This window comes from Medicago sativa, chromosome 1 (assembly GCF_051527215.1).
Source record: "Medicago sativa cultivar Bolivia chromosome 1, Bolivia_mono, whole genome shotgun sequence".
In the NCBI taxonomy this organism is placed as follows: domain Eukaryota; kingdom Viridiplantae; phylum Streptophyta; class Magnoliopsida; order Fabales; family Fabaceae; genus Medicago; species Medicago sativa.
In genome coordinates, this window is record NC_140749.1 from 22,329,039 (window position 1) to 22,347,529 (window position 18,491).

The following is an 18,491-nucleotide window of genomic DNA, read 5'->3' on the forward strand; positions in this document are numbered from 1 at the left end:
TAATTGATATTCACATAGATCTAGATTTTTTTTTCTTTCTAATTTCGTTGTCTAAGTACAACGTTGTGTTGTTCGTCTTCTTATGTGGTGTTGTTAAATTTTTCCGTCTTCTTGCAGTGTTCATTTGGTTACTATTAAAAGATTGACTATTTTGTTGGTCTCTATGGCTAATGCGTTACCAAGCTAGAGGGGGGGGGGGGTGAATAGCTTTTTGAAAAGTTTTTCCGGAGTTTTAGTAAAACAGATTTTAACAAAATCAACTATTGGAATCGTGCACGAACAATCACAATAATGAACAAAAAAGCTAAAATATATGGAATAAGATTTAATCTTATAATTGAGAGATTCACCATACAAATCTTATTATACAATCAAACTATTAATATTCCTTGAACAATATTCAAAACTATTGGACAATTTCAAATCAAACCTATATGAACAAAACACTATGCTATCAAATTAAAACATAATACATGCAAAATTGAAGAATTGAATAGATGTTGCAATCAATTGATCTAAGAAATGTATTTGAAACCTAATTCAATGAATTAGATAATTTTTCAATGAAAAACTACTTAGATCAACACTAGCAATTATCCTAAAAATTATTCAATTAATCACATGCAATAGCAAAAAGTTAAGAGGAAAGGGAAGAGAGATAACACCGATAATTATATAGTAGTTCGCTCTTTCTCGTCCTCGCTAGAGCTACGTCTACTCTTCTTGATGAAGTAATCCTTCTTGATGAAGTTAAGAGGAAAGGGAAGAGAGATAACACCGATAATTTTATAGTAGTTCGCTCTTTCTCGTCCTCGCTAGAGCTACGTCTACTCTTCTTGATGAAGTACACCTTCACCAAGGTCATCCACTAAGTAACAAATGTTATTATAATGTCTTTACAAGAGTTCCTTGAAATTAAACCTAATTCTTCGACCCCTATGCAAACACTCCCCCATACTCCAAGTAACCCTTGAATTTGGTGCTCCTTGAATCTTCGGATCCTTGATTACCCATGCACCCCTTCGAACTCTTCACTCAAGACTTTGATGCTGCGTCCGGTAAACGAACCCCCTTCGAATTCAAGAACGGTTAGAAAGACCCCAAAGACCTTTGGAGGTGGAATGAGTTTATTCACTTCACTTTGAAGCTTTGATCAAGCCCAATCAATCTTCTTGAGAGAACCAACTTACAAACCCTACTAGCACCCTAGCAAATCAATGTGACTCAATGTACAAAGTGATTCTATGAAAAAGTATTTAATCTTGAATAATTTATGTGCAATGAGTTTTTGAGACCTAGAGAGAATAGTTGCAAATGATTCAATGAATTGGGTGTTATGAGAAGGAGACTATTTATAGAGAAGGGTGATTAGACTAAATTTTCGCACAAAAACAACTAAGTGAATCAATTCACTAAATATATGAATCGATTCAGACAATAACAAGAAAAGGAAAGATTAAGAGGGTCTATAGATTGATGTGATTCATGTGATATTTGAGACGATTCAAACTGCCCAGAAGAAGTTATGAATCGATTCATAATTTGTGTGAATCGATTCAGAGAGAGTCAGAGAGTTGTAATGATGCGACTCAAAGATGATTGAAATGATTTCAAACATGGGTCGAAATGACTCAAAGATGAGTTGAAATGATTCATAATTTTATCATTTGTTGGGATTTTGCCGTTCCATGTCATTAACTTGAATGTTATGAGTTTCATCACAAATTCATCGTCTACTTTTTTAGCTATGTTGAATGATGTACTCTATCAATTTAAATGAGTAAGTATCGCTTTGTTTTTGTAAAAAAAAAAAGGGTTAATAGGGCTTTAGCCCCCTGTAATATAGGTTATTTCCGGTTTTACACCTTATAACAAAAAATTTGGTTTACCAATGTAAAAAAAATTATTTACCCATTTTATAGGTCATAAAAAAACGAAAATTTATGAAGAAAAAAAATTCGTTTGTTTATGTCCTATAAAGGGGATAAATAAAAAAAATTACATGAGGGTAAATCAAAAAAAAATTACAGGGTGTAAAACCAAAAATGACCTATATTATAGAGGGGTAAAACCCTATTAACCAAAAAAAATGATGATAAATATTTTTATATGAAGTGATTACATCCTATATAAAGCACTAGCTACCAAAAAAAGCACTAGCTACTAATAATTTACCCACTAACTACTAATATTTCATTTGACCGGACTAATTTTAAATGTTAGCATCAGAGACAAATATTATTATCCTTATTTTCATATACTTTGTGACAAATAATTTATAAAAAAAATATGTAATAGAGTTTCTAAACTCCTTTTAAAAGTCATCGTGAGCTTAACTTAGTTGACATAAACAATGCATAATATATGCAAGGTTCGAGGTTCAAACTCCGGCCTCCATCGAAGCAAAAAAAAAAACTCCTTGTAAAATAAATTGAGTTATTAAATTTAGTTTTACATTAATTAGTGCGTGAAAGACTAAAAGCAATTTTTTTTCCAATTAATTAATATGATAGTTCAAAAAAAAATCATTATAGGCATTCAATCCGGTTATCAAGTAAATTAATTAGTTTTTGTCAAAAAAAAAAAGTAAATTAATTAGTTAATTATATATATATATATATATATATATATATATATATATATATATATATATATATATATATATATATGCCCTCTATATATAGAAGTCATTCTCATGTGATATGCCATATATATATATATATATATACACTAGCGGAAAGACGGGCACTATCGTGCTCGTCTGTCCGCTTTTTCTACTGCGCTAACACATGTGACTATTTTATTACGTTTGTTTGTATAATTTTGATTAAAATTAAAACTTTATCCAAAAACACTGTTCATAATTACTCATGTTATTTTGTGCTAGTTTTTTGTGAGATATTTCATTGATTAAAATTAACGGGGACGATTAGTTACATGGATTATTAATTGTATGACATCAATGTGTGATTAATTATGTCTATTTTGTTTCTTCACTTTTATTTCATGAAGTTTTAAGAATTTTGTTTTTGGTAAGTATTAAGAATTTTAAATGTAGAATTTAAAAGGAAAGATAAATTGTCTTGCTCATGGGTCATTGAAATTATTTTGTTGTCTTTTGCGATGGAATGGAGATACTTATCAATAAAGCTTAAAACCCTCGTATCAAAAAAGAAGAAAAGAAAACTATAGTATCAGATAGAAGATGATGAAACGTAGGTGATAGAGTGCGGCACAGCTCACTTAATGTTTTAGTTAAGTTTTTTTAATCTGAGACGTTTAATTAATATATCTAATGATTGTTATTAATAGTTCTCGTTTCTCATGAAAGATATTTGTTCTCACCGGATACGCTATATATATTTTAATTGCACTATATTTCTTACAACTACTTTTGTTTGAACTAACAGTACAATTGTTTTTACAGGTGGGATTTGGTAGCTTCAAGCATTTAAAACTATCTGAATATCCTGAGTTAAAAGAGTTGTGGTATGGTCGACTTGAGCATAAAGCATTTAGGAGTTTGAAGTATCTAGTGGTTCATAAATGTGATTTTTTATCCGAAGTTTTGTTTCAACCTAACTTGCTAGAAGTGTTAATGAACCTGGAAGAATTAGATGTGGAGGATTGTAATTCATTAGAAGCAGTTTTTGATTTGAAAGATGAATTTGCCAAAGAAATTGTTGTGCAGAATTCTACTCAATTGAAGAAATTAAAACTATCTAATCTTCCAAAACTGAAGCATGTATGGAAGGAGGATCCACATTACACTATGAGGTTTCAAAATTTAAGTGATGTATCTATTGTTGGATGCAAAAGCTTGATAAGCCTCTTTCCACTCTCAGTGGCTAGAGATATGAAGCAACTTGAAAGTCTTCATGTAAGTAACTGTGGGATTCAAGAAATTGTTGCCAAGGAAAAAGGAGCAGATGAGATGGTTAAATTTGTGTTTCCTCATTTGACTTCCATTACACTTCATAATTTGACCAAACTTAAGGCATTCTTTATTGGGGTCCATTCTCTTCAATGTAAATCATTGAAAACAATCTATTTGTTTGGATGTCCAAAAACAGAGCTATTTAAATCAGAGCCTTTGAGACACCAAGAAAGCTCAAGAATTGATGAGCTCAATATCTCTGAATATCAACCTCTTTTTGTGATTGAAGATGTAAGTGTAGCGTTAAATATCATCCTTGCATTGATTATTGAACATACATGTACAAATTTGAACTGTTTTACGTTGTTTTGTTAATTTGAAGATAAATTATTCAACATATATATTGCAACAGGTACTTGCCAATGTGGAGAGTTTGTCTTTGAACAAAAAAGATTTTGGCATGATATTGCAGAGCCAATATTCTGGGGTTCAGTTCAACAATGTCAAACACATTACCGTGTCCGAATTCTACAATGAGGAAGCTACTTTTCCATATTGGTTCTTGAAAAATGTTCCTAACTCCGAAAGCTTGTTGGTCCAATGGAGTTCCTTCATGGAGATATTCCAAGGCGAACAAATGATAAGAACGGAAAAGGTACCTGAAATTATCCCACGACTTAGAGAGTTGACATTATGGCACCTGACCAGGCTTCAATGTATATGCATAGAAGGATTTCAGATGGACCCCTTTCTAGAGTTTCTTGAAAGAGTAATTGTTAATCAGTGTTCCAGTCTGACCAAGTTGGTTCCGTCCTCTGTTACCTTTAGTTATTTGACCTATTTGGAGGTAACAAACTGCAATGGGTTGAAAAATTTGATAACACACTCAACAGCAAAGAGTCTTGTCAAACTCACAACAATGAAGATTGAAATGTGTAATTGGCTTGTGGATATAGTAAACGATAAAGAAGATGAGACAAACGAGATTGTATTTTGCAGTTTACAAACTCTAGAACTAATTTCTTTACAAAGACTCGGTCGATTCTGCTCATGCCCATGCCCCATTATGTTTCCGTTGCTGGAAGTTGTAGTCATCAAAGAATGTCCTCGAATGGAACTTTTTTCATTGGGAGTTACCAACACAACAAATCTTCAAAATGTTCAAACCGATGAAGAAAATCATTGGGAGGGTGACCTCAACAGAACCATAAAGAAAATGTTTTTTGATAAGGTATATTTTATTATCATCCATCAATTTATTTAGATCAATTTTAAGACTATCTATCTAGATCAATTTTGTATTGTAGTAGACTAGAATATTAATGCATAATTAAAGATTGCTTAAAATCAATTTTGATTTGTCTATTGATTTATTAATTTGAATAATCAGGTTGCATTTGGTAAATTCAAGTACTTAGCCTTATCTGACTATCCTGAGCTAAAGGATTTGTGGTACGGTCAACTTGATCACAATGTGTTCCGCAATTTGAAACATCTTGTGGTAGAAAGGTGTGATTTTTTATCACATGTACTTTTTCCATCAAATGTGATGCAAGTGCTACAGACATTGGAAGAACTAGAAGTAAAAGATTGTAATTCATTAGAAGCAGTGTTTGATGTGAAAGGTTTGAAGTCACAAGAAATATTGATTAAACAAAGCACTCAATTGAAAAGACTGACTTTGTCTAGCTTACCCGAATTGAAGCACATATGGAACAAGGATCCTCTTGAAACTATCAGCTTTGGAAACCTATGCAAGGTGGATGTTTCTATGTGCCAAAGCTTGTTGTATATCTTTCCACATTCACTATACGTAGATCTTGGACATCTTGAAATGCTTAAGATAACGTCTTGCGGAGTCAAGGAAATTGTTGCAATGGAAGAAACTGTATCAATGGGAATCAATATTAATTTTCCCCAATTGAAAGTTATTATGTTGTATCATTTGACAAATCTCAAGAGTTTCTATAATGGAAAGCATACTTTAGATTGCCCTTCATTGAACACTTTGAATGTATATCGTTGTGAAGCATTAACAATGTTTTCTTTCGACAATTCAGACTTTCAACAACCTTACTCGGCTGATGAAAATCAGGACATGTTATTCCAACAACCCCTGTTTTGTATTGAAAAGGTAAATCTCATCATACCTTGTTGTTCTTTATTGTATGTGTAATTATACACTTATTTATCTTCATTTTGGAAGTTTATTTTTCAGTTGAGCCCCAACCTGGAGGAATTGGCAGTAAATGGCACAGATATGTTGGGGATATTGAGTGGTTATCGTCAAGAAAACATCTTTCATAAAGTCAAATTTCTTCGTTTACAATGCTTCGATGAAACTCCAACTATTCTTTGGAATGATTTCCATACAATATTTCCTAATGTTGAAACATTTCAAGTGCGTAATAGTTCTTTTGAAACATTGTTCCCCACTAAAGGAACCACAAGTTATCTTAGTTTGCAAATGTCAAATCAAATAAGAAAGCTGTGGCTTTTTGAATTGGTAAAGCTCAAGCACGTATGGCAGGAAGACTTTCCATTGGATCATCCTCTGTTACAATATCTTGAATGCTTTTCTGTATGGAATTGTCCATGTTTAAAAAGTTTGGTACCATCGTCGACATCTTTCACAAATTTAACCTATTTGGAAGTGGACGACTGCAAAGAGCTGATCTATTTGATAACATCTTCAACAGCGAAAAGCCTAGTTCAACTCAAAACATTAATAATAAAGAGTTGTGAGAAGATGTTGGATGTTGTGAAGATTGATGAAGAAAAAGCAGAGGAAAACATCATATTTGAAAACCTGGAATACTTGGAATTTACTTCGTTGTCAAGTTTGAGAAGCTTCTGCTGTGGGAAACAAGCATTCATTTTCCCATCTTTGCTCAGTTTCATTGTTATAGGATGTCCTCAAATGAAAATCTTTTCATCCGAACTCACATTAGCACCATGCCTCACAAAAATTAACGTGGGAGAAAAAAATATGCTATGGAAAGGTGATCTTAACACAACTATTGAACAACTGTTCAAAGAAAAGGTACACAATATTTATGAAAATTGTTTACTTTATTATTCTCATAGTTAAACAAGGCTCACAATATTAATTTGGTGCATGTTTGGACGGTGACTTTGAAGTTAATTATGGATTTACTACAAAGTTTCAAAGTTCCTAAAAATAAAATTTAAATATCTACATCCATTAATTAGTTTTTTTGTTCATTCTACTATATTTTCCCTATCCAAGAAAGTTTGAGATCTAATTGGCTAAACAAAATCACCTGATAAAAGGGCTTTAACTCCTTTTCTATTTACAAAAAAAAAAAAGTCTAATGAAACATACTTCTTTTTTTATTTTATAATTCTAATTTTTTTTTTTTAAAACAAAGAGTAGTGCAACTGCACTACCCCACTTCATTCAAATAAAAGAAAAGCATACAAGAAAGAAAAGTGGGATATACCCCAAACCTTTTCAAAAGGTGATGAACCTAAAGTTGGGGAGACCCAACATGTTACTAATGGTTGCCTGTCTAATACAACAAGGAGCATCTTGCCACCAAACAAAACCAGAGACGTCTAGCCCTAAATTGGCCAAACCGTCCGCACAAACATTTCCCTCTCTAAGAATATGAGTGACAATAAAGTTCATGCCCTTGATGAGGAAACATACTATTACATAGTAATGGAGAAAGAGATATTGCCTTCTATATTACGCTGAATAAGTTACTTTTAATTTCATTTAAAAAAAATGTTACTTTTATATTTAAAAATAACCAGACGGTATGATAATCAAACTAATATTTTTTTTTAGAAAGCAAGATCAAACTATCAAAACTGTCAAGTCATTTTAAAAATATGTTTCAGACTTTATCTTAAAATTGATTTACAATCTACGATTTCAACGTCATATTATATGTTTCAGACCGAAGATGTTCATACATTATATATTTAGGGGTTGATGTATTTGTTAATTAATGTTAAAAATTTGTCAACAGGAAGTCCAACATTCTAATTAATACTTTGAATGACGAGACCATCATATATCCTCACATTTGCAAGGTACGCAACACCAAATTATTCTCAATATCATTTGATTGTCAAGTGTTTTGTTTATTCTTGAATGAGAAGTTTTGAAATACATTTTGTTTATTTTTCCATGTCTTTTGAATCATCGGTTATTATAAGGTTGAAATATATTAGAATGGTGTGGAACATAATCAATTTAGTCCGCGGGAGCTGGTGGAGAGTCCCAAGGGTTTCCATGAGCATGTCTCACACTCATCTCCTGTTGAGCACGATGACATGCATGAGGTGTCTGTTGATCTGTTACAGGTACAAGCGGATCATTTTGTGGAGCGCAATGACGTGCAATCTGACTCACGCAGCTCACCACCTGTTGGTCGTACTGTTGATCTTTCTTTGGTATCTTTTGAGGCCACCGAGGGGTCCCTTGATGGGACTGGAAATGTCGAGAAAGAGGTTGTCTTTCAGGATGGCCCAACACAGAATGTTATGCCAGAGGTTCACAATAATTCTAGGATTCAGCAGGACATGGAGCTATGGCGGCGAGTTAAGGAGTATGATAAAAAATGTGCTGAATCACCTTTCCTCCCTGTTTTAACAAGGAAACAGAAGCAACACCTAAAGAAGTGTGGGTAAGCCGTACAAAACCCGTTCTACAGGTGATAATTCTACTATTGATCAATGATAGTTTTGTACTGGAATGTCCGTGGTTTTGGTATCTCGGACACTAAAATTACCTTAAAAAAATTCACATTTTCCGTGAAGGTAACTGTTGTGCTGACATGTTGGATGTTATGGGTCACTTGGTGCAATTTGGTTGTCGGTTTTACCTTCTGATTTGCAGCCGGACTTTTGTTCGGACCGTTGTGGAATGCCTCGGTTTAGATTTCTGTAGGTGGTTGTTTTTATTATTTCTTTGCTCTTCTTTTCTGTTTTTTCGCATTTTTGTTTTTTCTTCGAGGGTTTTGGCCTAGTCCCCCCTCTTGTATTTTCCCCCTTTTTTTAATAAAATTTGAGATTGGCAGTATAGGATGGGAGTTCATCGGGGTGCCAACCTAGTTGGGATGTCGTTGCTTCTCCTTGATGCCTGTCCTCTGTCCTGGTTTAGCGAGAGAAAAAAATCGTCGCTAATGTTAATAAGAGAGTCATAGTTTAGAGCCATTTAGAAAAGCCATTTAAAAATTTAAAAAAGAAAGAAATTTGATAAGAATGATTGAGTGACAGTGAATGGCAAAGCATTACTGAGCATGAAAACTATTTATAGCACAAGGGCGGGTACAGTTTCGTTGACCATACAAATTGAAAAGTTACTACAATTAAAATGCACTCAATGATATTTTATTGTTGTCTTTACATGGTTTCAAGACAAAAAGAATTCTTAGGATCATAGTCAATAGTTTCTTTTTTTTAGATTATCATAGTCAATAGTTTCTAATCAAAGGAAATATCATTATATTTTAATGTGAATTAATTAGTATAGTCAACCATTTAATGTTATCAGTAGAACAAAAAACTTCCTTGTGATATGTTTTCTTAAAATAGGACATGTGTCAATTGTATGTATAGAAAATTTTGGAATACCATGTAGATTATGCATTTTGAACATTTGCATTTGTATGTATAGAGGATTAAAAACGGAATTGTTTTGACTTTTGCTTAAATTGGAATTCAATTTTTTTAAAGGACACCATTCAAATGCCTTTTTTTTTATTTACAAATTCAAAAGAAATTATAATGACATTGAATATGGAATCCCCGGTTTGTATTAACAAATAAGGATATTTTGATTTATAATTATTATTTTTAGATACATCAACTTTATTTTAAGAAAATAACATACATTTTTTTTACATAAAAAATAACATAATTTTTTTTGACAAAAAAATAACATAAATTTTGAATTTCAATTTCTTTCACTGCTTAAACAAAATTCAAATTGAAAATGAGTGAGGAAATGTTGAATTGAATTTTTTTTTTTTTTTAAAAAAAGTTGAATTGAATCTATGAGTTACTCCATTTAATAATTTCTTTTGAAGGAAAAAAATACATGAGGCTAATACATGATAAATAAATATAGGCTTAATAGCACTTTTGTCCCTCTATGTTTGAAAAAGTTGCGATTTTGGCCCCCTATGTTTAAAAACTACAAAACCGCCCCTTATGTTTCGGTTTCGTTGCACTTTTGGTCCCCCAAGGCAAAATAAAAAATTAAAAAAATGACACGTGGCACCTCACTTAGGGTGTCACGTCAGCGTAGACCGAGTCAAAATTGACATTGGGGGCCAAAAGTGCAACGAAACCGAAACATAAGGGGCGTTTTTGTAGTTTTTAAACATAGGGGACCAAAATCGCAACTTTTTCAAACATAGGAGGCCAAAAGTTCTATTAAGCCATAAATAAAATATGAGACTAATATACATGTTAAAAAAATGAGACTCATATTTATCATTGATAATTATGAAGAAGAAAAAAATATCATGGGATAAATATTTGTCGGTGATGCATAAAAAATATGAATATGAGATAAATATTGGTCATTGATAAATATAAAAAACACTGGACAATCATTTGATAAATATTGGTCATTGATAAATATAAAAAACACTGGATAAATATGAGAAGGTTAAATTTGTGTTTCCTCATTTGACTTCCATTACACTTATTAATTTGACCAAACTTAAGGCATTCTTTGTTGGGTCCCATTCTCTTCAATGTAAATCATTGAAAACAATCAGGTTGTTTGGATGTCCAAAAATAGAGCTATTTAAGGCAGAACCTTTAAGACACCAAGAAAGTTCCAGAAATGATGAGCTCAATTTCTCAACATATCAACCTCTCTTTGTGATTGAAGAGGTAATGGTAGCATTAAATATCTACTCTGAATATAAATGCACAGAAAAAAAAATTCAATGTTATGTTCATTTGAAGATAATAATTGATAATTTACTTTGGAGTTATTATTCTACTTAGCAAAGATAGAACACTTTTAAAGGTTTTAAAAACTTAGAAGTAAAATGTTTTGTTTTAATTTAGTTTTTGCAACAGGTACTTGCCAATGTGGAGAGTTTGTCTTTGAACAAAAAAGATTTTGGCATGATATTGCAGAACCAATATTCAGGGTTTCAATTCAACAACATCAGACACATTTCCGTGTGTGAGTTCTACAATGAAGAAGCTACTTTTCCATATTGGTTCTTGAAAAATGTTCCTAATTGTGAAAGCTTGTTGGTCCAATGGAGTTCCTTCACGGAGTTATTCCAAGGCGAACAAATCATGAGAACGGAAAAGGAACCTGAAATTATCCCCCGACTTAGAGAGTTGACATTATGGCACCTGACCAGGCTTCAATGTATATGCAAAGAAGGATTTCAGATGGACCCCTTTCTACAGTTTCTTGAAAGCATTGATGTTTCTCAATGTTCCAGTCTGACAAAGTTGGTTCCGTCCTCTGTTACGTTTAGTTACATGACCTCTTTGGAGGTAACAAACTGCAATGGGTTGAAAAATTTGATAACACACTCAACAGCAAAGAGTCTTGTCAAACTCGCAACAATGAAGATTGAAATGTGTAATTTGCTTGAGGATATAGTGAACGGTAAAGAAGATGAGACAAACGAGGTTGTATTTTGCTGTTTACAAGCTCTAGAACTAATTTCTTTACAAATACTCGGTCGATTCTGCTCATGCCCATGCCCCATTATGTTTCCGTTGCTGGAAGTTGTAGTCATCAAAGAATGTCCTCGAATGGAACTTTTTTCATTAGGAGTTACCAACACAACATATCTTCGAAATGTACAAACCGATGAAGAAAATCATTGGGAGGGTGACCTCAACAGAACCGTAAAGAAGTTGTTTGGTAACAAGGTATGTTTTACTTTCCTCCACCGATTTATTTTCTTTTAGATAGTATAAGACTATCTAGCTAGATCATGATCATTTTGAAGGTCGAAAAGTGTAGTGCAATAGACTAAAATATTATACGTAGTAAGACCTTATATAAGGGCTTTTTCACATGAAAGCTTGTGATGAGCTGATGTTGGATATGCTATTTGCGTTTGGAGGTGTAATTTTTTTTAAGCAAAGAGGGTCAGCTATAAACATTATTGTAGGGAATGCGTTATATAGAGAAAGTACACCCTCGTAATCAAGAGAAGTTACAAAGAAAGTGGGAGGACATAAACCAATGCTCACAAAAAAATTAGGTGAATCTATAAGAATGCAACTACTTTTTGTTAAAACATTGCACAATTGTACAAACACTAGTTTATTCATCATTGACTATTTAAACAACAGTTATCAATTCCATCAAGAATATCTTGAATCGATTCATATCATATCAATACTGAATTTCTACATGATTAATAATTCTGTCAACGTAGGCATTTCCTTCTGAATTTCAAAGATTCAAACATTTAAGCTAGCTATTTCTAATGTTCCAAGTGACACAATGATAGTTTAAATCCAAATATTCCTCCAACTATGCTCGTAAGGAGTCTAAATAGTGAGCATGACCGTCGTAATCTGTGCACACAAGGTCGTTGATATGCCTAAATTAGTAGAAAAACCTGCTACATATTGGCATTCGAGTCTCTGAAAATAGCTGGACATGAAGCGCTACCAGGACACCCATGGGCAGCATCGCTTCTGTTACATTTAAGCCGTTTTTAAGCCTCTCAAGCATGGCCATCTATTATGGAATGATAAATACAGAATCATCTTTATCCCACTGAGGAAAGTTAGGAGCAATTACCAGAGGAGGATTTCCTCCATTATGGTAAGCATAAGAGCCTTAGCTACTCCCTTTGAGCTAGAATTAATCCAACTCTGTTTTAGCATTGTTGACTGAGTCATGAATTTTACAAAACGAGTGTTTATTCCACCATTTTAGCTTGGACTTGAGAATTTACAATTTTCTGCGAAGGATGGATTGATTGCCTCCTATAACTAACATTTTTCGAGCACTCCATTATTTTAATTTTTTTTTTGCAATCTTTATGAGAGTTCCAAATAGAAAGGAATTTGAAGTTTAGGTGCTCACAAGAATTGTTTAGAAGACTAACTAAAATGGTAATGGTCAAATTTTGTGTGTGTGAAACTGTGAACGGAGGTTATATCCAACCAAAGGTCTCTTCTAAGAACATATGATATTTTAATGGAAAATATGGTTTTGGGATAACATCCCTCTAATGGGCATTGGTTGGATCATTTCTGGACTGTTTTCTAATCTTTTTTATCATTCTATTCTCTATATTAGAAATAACTATTTGAAATTTTCCATGGTTAGGAATCTCATGTCGATGAGTATTTTTTACTTCATCTTCATAGTCAACACCCCAGCGAGTTAAGATTGAGAGCTTTTTAAGCATGCAAAGTCAAAGGAACTGTTCCATCTTATGTGGGATATCAGCTTATGAACTATATTTTACTACTACATTTGTTTGAATTAACACGCGATACAATTGTTTTAGCAGGTGGGATTTGGTAGTTTCAAGCATTTAAAACTATCTGAATATCCTGATTTAAAAGAGTTCTGGTATGGTCGACTTGAGCATAAAGCATTTAGTAGTTTGAAGCATCTAGAGATATGATGCAACTTCAAAGTCTTCAAGTAAGTCAGTGTGGGATTCAAGAAATCAAGGGAGAATTGCGAATTGGTACGTGAGTACCGAATTCGGGTACTTCGGCGTATTGGTTCGCAACAAATTCCCCTGGAATTCGCACAAACCACCGAACCAAGAGTACCAATGCATGAAAGAAAATGAAGAACGCGTTTCTGGAAAATGAAAGAGGATGGAGAAGAATAGAACGCGTTTGCTGGAAGAGAAGAACATGTTTTAGGTTTCAGCTGTTTAGTGAGAAAACGAAAGAGGGATAAGAATGAATGAACAAACGGGTCATACATATTATATATGGAACTGGGTTTTAATTTTTGCCCCGACCCGGTTCGTTAAGTCCAAACCTATTTTCCAAGCCCATCTCGTGTTTTGCATTTGAGCCAAAGAATTTTGAATTGCTAACTCTGCAGAGAATAATAATATAAGTGTATGACCTAGTGATTTCTTTAAGAAGTAAACTCTTTTCTTTTTTAACTAAACTACTTTTTTTAGAAAATCTATAAATATATTTTTTGTAATTAAAAGTTTTAGTAAAAAAATACTTTTTTTTATAGCTCACTATATTTATTTAGGTATTATTAGTACTACGAACCGAAGCGTACCGAAGCTGCATACCCCTATATGTACCGAATTCTTCTCCTGTCGCGTACCGCGAACCCGTACCCGTACCGGAACGAACCGCGAATTATGTGACTATGGATTGAAGAGGTAACAGTAGCATTAAATATCATCCTTGTACCGAACATATATGTACAAATTTGAACTGTTTTTCATTGATTTGTTAATTTGAAGTTAAGTATTCAACATGTCTGTTATAACTGATAGAATCTTTAAAAAAAAAAAAAATATTATAACTGATATAATATTTTTTTATTATTTTAAAAATTATAGAAACAAAATGTTTTGTTTTGATTTAGTTTTTGCAACAGGTACTTGCTAATGTGGAGAATTTGCATTTGAACAAAAAAGATTTTGGCATGATATTGCAGAGCCAATATTCAGGGGCTCAATTCAACAACATCAAACACCTTGCCGTGTGTGAGTTCTACAATGAAGAAGCAACTTTTCCATATTGGTTCTTGAAAAATGTTCCTAATTTAGAAAGATTGTTGGTCGAATGGAGTTCCTTCACGGAGTTATTCCAAGGCGAACAAATCATAAGAACGGAAAAGGAACCTGAAATTATCCCGCGACTTATAGTCAAATATTTGACATTATGGCACCTGACCAAGCTTCAATGTATATGCAAAGAAGGATTTCAGATGGACCCAGTTCTACAATTACTTGAAACCATTTGTGTGTATCAATGTTCCAGTATGATAAAGTTGGTTCCATCCTCAGTCACCTTTAGTTACATGACCTATTTGGAGGTAACAAACTGCAATGGGTTGATCAATTTAATATCACATTCAACAGCGAAGAGTCTTGTCAAACTCACAACAATGAAGATTAAAATGTGTAATTGGCTTGAGGATATAGTCAACGGTAAAGAAGATGAAACCAACGAAATTGTATTTTGCAGTTTACAAACTCTAGAACTGAATTCTTTACGAAGGCTTTGTCGATTTTGCTCATGCTTATGCCCCATTAAGTTTCCCATACTGGAAGTTGTAGTTGTCAAAAAATGTCCTCAAATGGAACTTTTTTCATTGGGAGTGGCCAACACACCAAATCTTCAAACTGTAGAAATTGATGAAGAAAATCATTGGGACGGTGACCTCAACCGAACCGTAAACAATCTGTTTGATGAGAAGGTATGTTTTACATTGCTCCACCAATTTATTTGCTTTCGGTTAGTTTAAGACTATCTAGCTAGATCATGATCATTTTGAAGGTCGAAAAAATGTAGTGCAATAGACTAAAATATTATACATAGGACCTTATTTAAGTGCTTATGGCATAAGGGTTTAGAGCATTTATTTTCCCTATAAAAAGAATTGTGGTATGGTCGACTTAAGCATAATGCATTTAAGATTTTCCAGGTGAGATTTGTTCATTCTATTTTATTTTCCCTATGCATGAAAGTTTAGCACTATAACATAGTTTGAGATTTATCCAAATTCAATTATCTAATTCGCTAAAAAAATTATCTAATAAAAGGACCTTTGCTCCTTTTCTATTTTTTTTTAAAAGACTAATGAAACATAATTCTTTTTTTATATTTTATAATTCTAATGAAACATACTATTACATAGTAATTGAGAAAGAGATAATGCCTTCTATATTTACAGTAAATAAGTTACGTTTATCCACAAAAAAAAAAACTGATGGTATGTTAATCAAACTTTAATATTTTTTTGGTGGTTTGTCAAAAAAAATTATTTTTGGTGGAAATTCAAATTATATAAATTGGCAAGTCATTTTAAAAATATGTTTCAGATTTTATCCTAAAATCAGTTTACAATTTTCAATTATTTTAAGGACTTCGAAATTAAAAGAGTGAATAGTGAATTTTTTGAGCAAACGTTACCAAATAGTTAGGGGCTGATATATATTAATTAATGTTAACATTTTGTCAACAGGAAGTCCCACATTCTAATTAATATGTTGAATGATCATCTATTCTCACATTTGCAAGTATCATTTTATTTTTTCAATAGGAAAGTATCATTTTTTTTTTGACAAGTAGGAAAGTATCATTTGATTGTGGATGTTTTGTTTATTCTTGACTGAAATATTTTGAATACATTTTGTTTATTTTTCCTTATCTTTTGAATCACCGGTTATTAATATTATTAAGGTTGAAATATAATTTAAGTTCTTGGAAATATTCTATTTTTCCTTTTAATATCTATAAAAATACTTTTTATTTGTCCCCTGGGGTTTAATTTAGTTGGTAGAGACATTGTATAATATATGTAGGAGTCGAAGTTCGAACCCGAACACGTTATTTATTCATCTTAAGAGGTGAATTTCTAGCCACTAACATACTTGATCAAAAAATAAAAAAATATATTTTTTATTTATATAATTTTTAGTCCATAAAAATTTATATCTTTTTGTTTTTAGTCCTTCGAGTTGTTTTTTCTTCTTTTTGACGAACTTTGAGTTTTGTTTTGATACTTTCAAATCATTCTTTGTAATATACATTTTAGTCCTTATTTTAAGGGTTAAAATCAAATATTTGACATATTATATGGACTATTTTTGATATAAATTGATTTTGCATGGAGTAAAATAAAACAACAAGAATCAAAAGAAAAAAGGCTTAATTAATGATTTGGTCCCTTAAGTTATTTGTTGGTTACATTTTGGTCCCATAAGTTATTAACGTTACAATTTGGTCCTTTAAGTTATTTGTTGGTTACATTTTGGTCTCATAAGTTATTAACGTTACAATTTGGTCCCTTAACTTATTTTTTGGTTTCGTTTTGGTACCTTAACTCTTCCTCCGTCAACCACTCTGGTCCTTTATGTTATTAGAGTTAAGGGATCAAAACGAAACCAAAAAATAAGTTAAGGGACCAAAACGAAACCAAAAAGTAAGTTAAGGGACCAAATTGTAACGTTAATAACTTATGGGACCAAAATGTAACCAACAAATAACTTAAAGGACCAAATTGTAACGTTAATAACTTATGGGACCAAAATGTAACCAACAAATAACTTAAGGGACCAAATCATTAATTAAGCCAAGAAAAAATAACTGCAAGGACTAATAATTAAAAAAATGAAAATTACAAGGACTAATATCAGAACTCTTGAAATTTCCCAGAACCGTTTTCATTTTTAAATTTGTTACTAGTATTTAGACCCGTGCGATGCACGGGAGGTTAGATATGACATTGATTAATAAATAAGGTAATCGTAAATAAAACAATAATAGTTGTAAGTGAGCATGAATTAACGTGTCCAAAATAAAACCAATAAAAACCTGAAGTAATTTAGAATTCTCGTTATCACATTGGATAGACAAATAAAAATAACCAAATGCAACTACTAATATAAGTTTGTCTTGAGTAATAATATACAAATTTGTGGATAATAAAGACGTATCAATTCTCAACAATTGAATCGGTAAAACTCAGTTTTGTGTCCATGACTTTTGCTGATTCCAAATCAAAAATTCATCATAAAGATGATGATCAACCTGGCATGAAATAAAATAAATTTGTATGATTATACACGATTATTTTAAATGGCATAAGGTATAAAGAGAAATACAAATTACATAACCATATAAAAAAGTATAAGAAAAATGCATAACATATTGTTAATTTGTGAAACAAATTTAGTTGATAAGTTTTGACTTTTAACAAAATTCTAAATATTATTTTTTACACACGCGTGTGCGCCCACACAAACGCGCGTGCGCGCGTGCGCACGCACACACACACACACACACACACACACACACACACACACATATATATATATATATATATATATATATATATATATATAGTTCGAAAGAAAGGCATTATTTTAAATAAAAGTGCTTTGAAAAACATAGCTAGATGCACGCAACAATAAACAAATAAAAAATATATACGAATATGTATATGTGTAAATTACCTATCTTAAATTCTGAAAGACTTCTTTGTAGACAACATTATTAGTTTTGTTGGAGACACGTCCTTCGTCATCGCAAATCAGCATCATCAGCCCAGCACGTGAAGTAACGCGTGAAAGAGCAACATATAACTGTCCGTGTCAAAATATGGGTTTTGGAAGATATATTCCAATATTTATAAGAGATTGTCCTTGGCTCTTATTGATAGTCATCGCAAATGAGACCATAATAGGAAACTGTTTACGTTGAAACGTGAAAGGAAGTTTTGTATCAGATGGAGATGGAGACAAAGTCAATCATGGGATATATATCTTTTGTCCAATATTGTTCCCTGATATTATCTTTGCCTCAAGTACAAAATTCCCCATTTGCATAATTATAAGGCGCGTACCATTGCATAATCCTAACGGTTGATCAATATTTCTCAATAACATAATTGGAACTCCAACCTGGAGATTTA

General features: G+C 32.3%; 2 protein-coding genes and 1 long non-coding RNA gene across 3 annotated transcripts in view; 2 read left to right on the top strand and 1 right to left on the bottom strand.

Annotated features, from left to right (window-relative positions):
- LOC146953643 (uncharacterized) overlaps window positions 1-6,996 on the top strand; it is a 30,659-nt gene extending 23,663 nt beyond the window's left edge. Inside the window, exons 8-11 of the mRNA XM_085710957.1 lie at window positions 3,428-4,168; window positions 4,290-5,108; window positions 5,268-6,011; window positions 6,096-6,996. Of these exons, the coding sequence (XP_085567083.1) occupies window positions 3,428-4,168; window positions 4,290-5,108; window positions 5,268-6,011; window positions 6,096-6,968 (3,177 nt within the window). The 3' untranslated portion in view covers window positions 6,969-6,996. The remainder of the gene's footprint in view (window positions 1-3,427; window positions 4,169-4,289; window positions 5,109-5,267; window positions 6,012-6,095) is intronic.
- A 1,186-nt stretch (window positions 6,997-8,182) lies between these two features.
- LOC146953645 (uncharacterized) lies at window positions 8,183-13,515 on the top strand. Its single transcript, XM_085741411.1, has 4 exons — window positions 8,183-8,535; window positions 10,516-10,756; window positions 10,949-11,767; window positions 13,375-13,515. The coding sequence occupies exons 1-4, from the start codon at window positions 8,183-8,185 to the stop codon at window positions 13,489-13,491; spliced, it is 1,530 nt and encodes a 509-aa protein (XP_085597537.1). The 3' UTR covers window positions 13,492-13,515.
- A 3,883-nt stretch (window positions 13,516-17,398) lies between these two features.
- On the bottom strand, window positions 17,399-18,153 carry LOC146953646 (uncharacterized). Its single transcript, XR_015011097.1, has 2 exons — window positions 18,034-18,153; window positions 17,399-17,608 (listed from the first exon to the last, which is right to left on the bottom strand). It is a non-coding gene; the product is annotated as an uncharacterized LOC146953646 (long non-coding RNA).
- Between the last annotated feature and the right edge of the window lie 338 nt (window positions 18,154-18,491).

Bases quoted from the DNA above. Each gene is read 5' to 3' on its own strand.
- LOC146953645 (XM_085741411.1), top strand. From the start codon at position 8,183: ATGCATGAGGTGTCTGTTGATCTGTTACAGGTACAAGCGGATCATTTT. The intron at 10,757-10,948 runs GTAATGGTAGCA...TTTTTGCAACAG, and splicing joins CTCTCTTTGTGATTGAAGAG to GTACTTGCCAATGTGGAGAG. The intron at 11,768-13,374 runs GTATGTTTTACT...TTGTTTTAGCAG, and splicing joins AGAAGTTGTTTGGTAACAAG to GTGGGATTTGGTAGTTTCAA.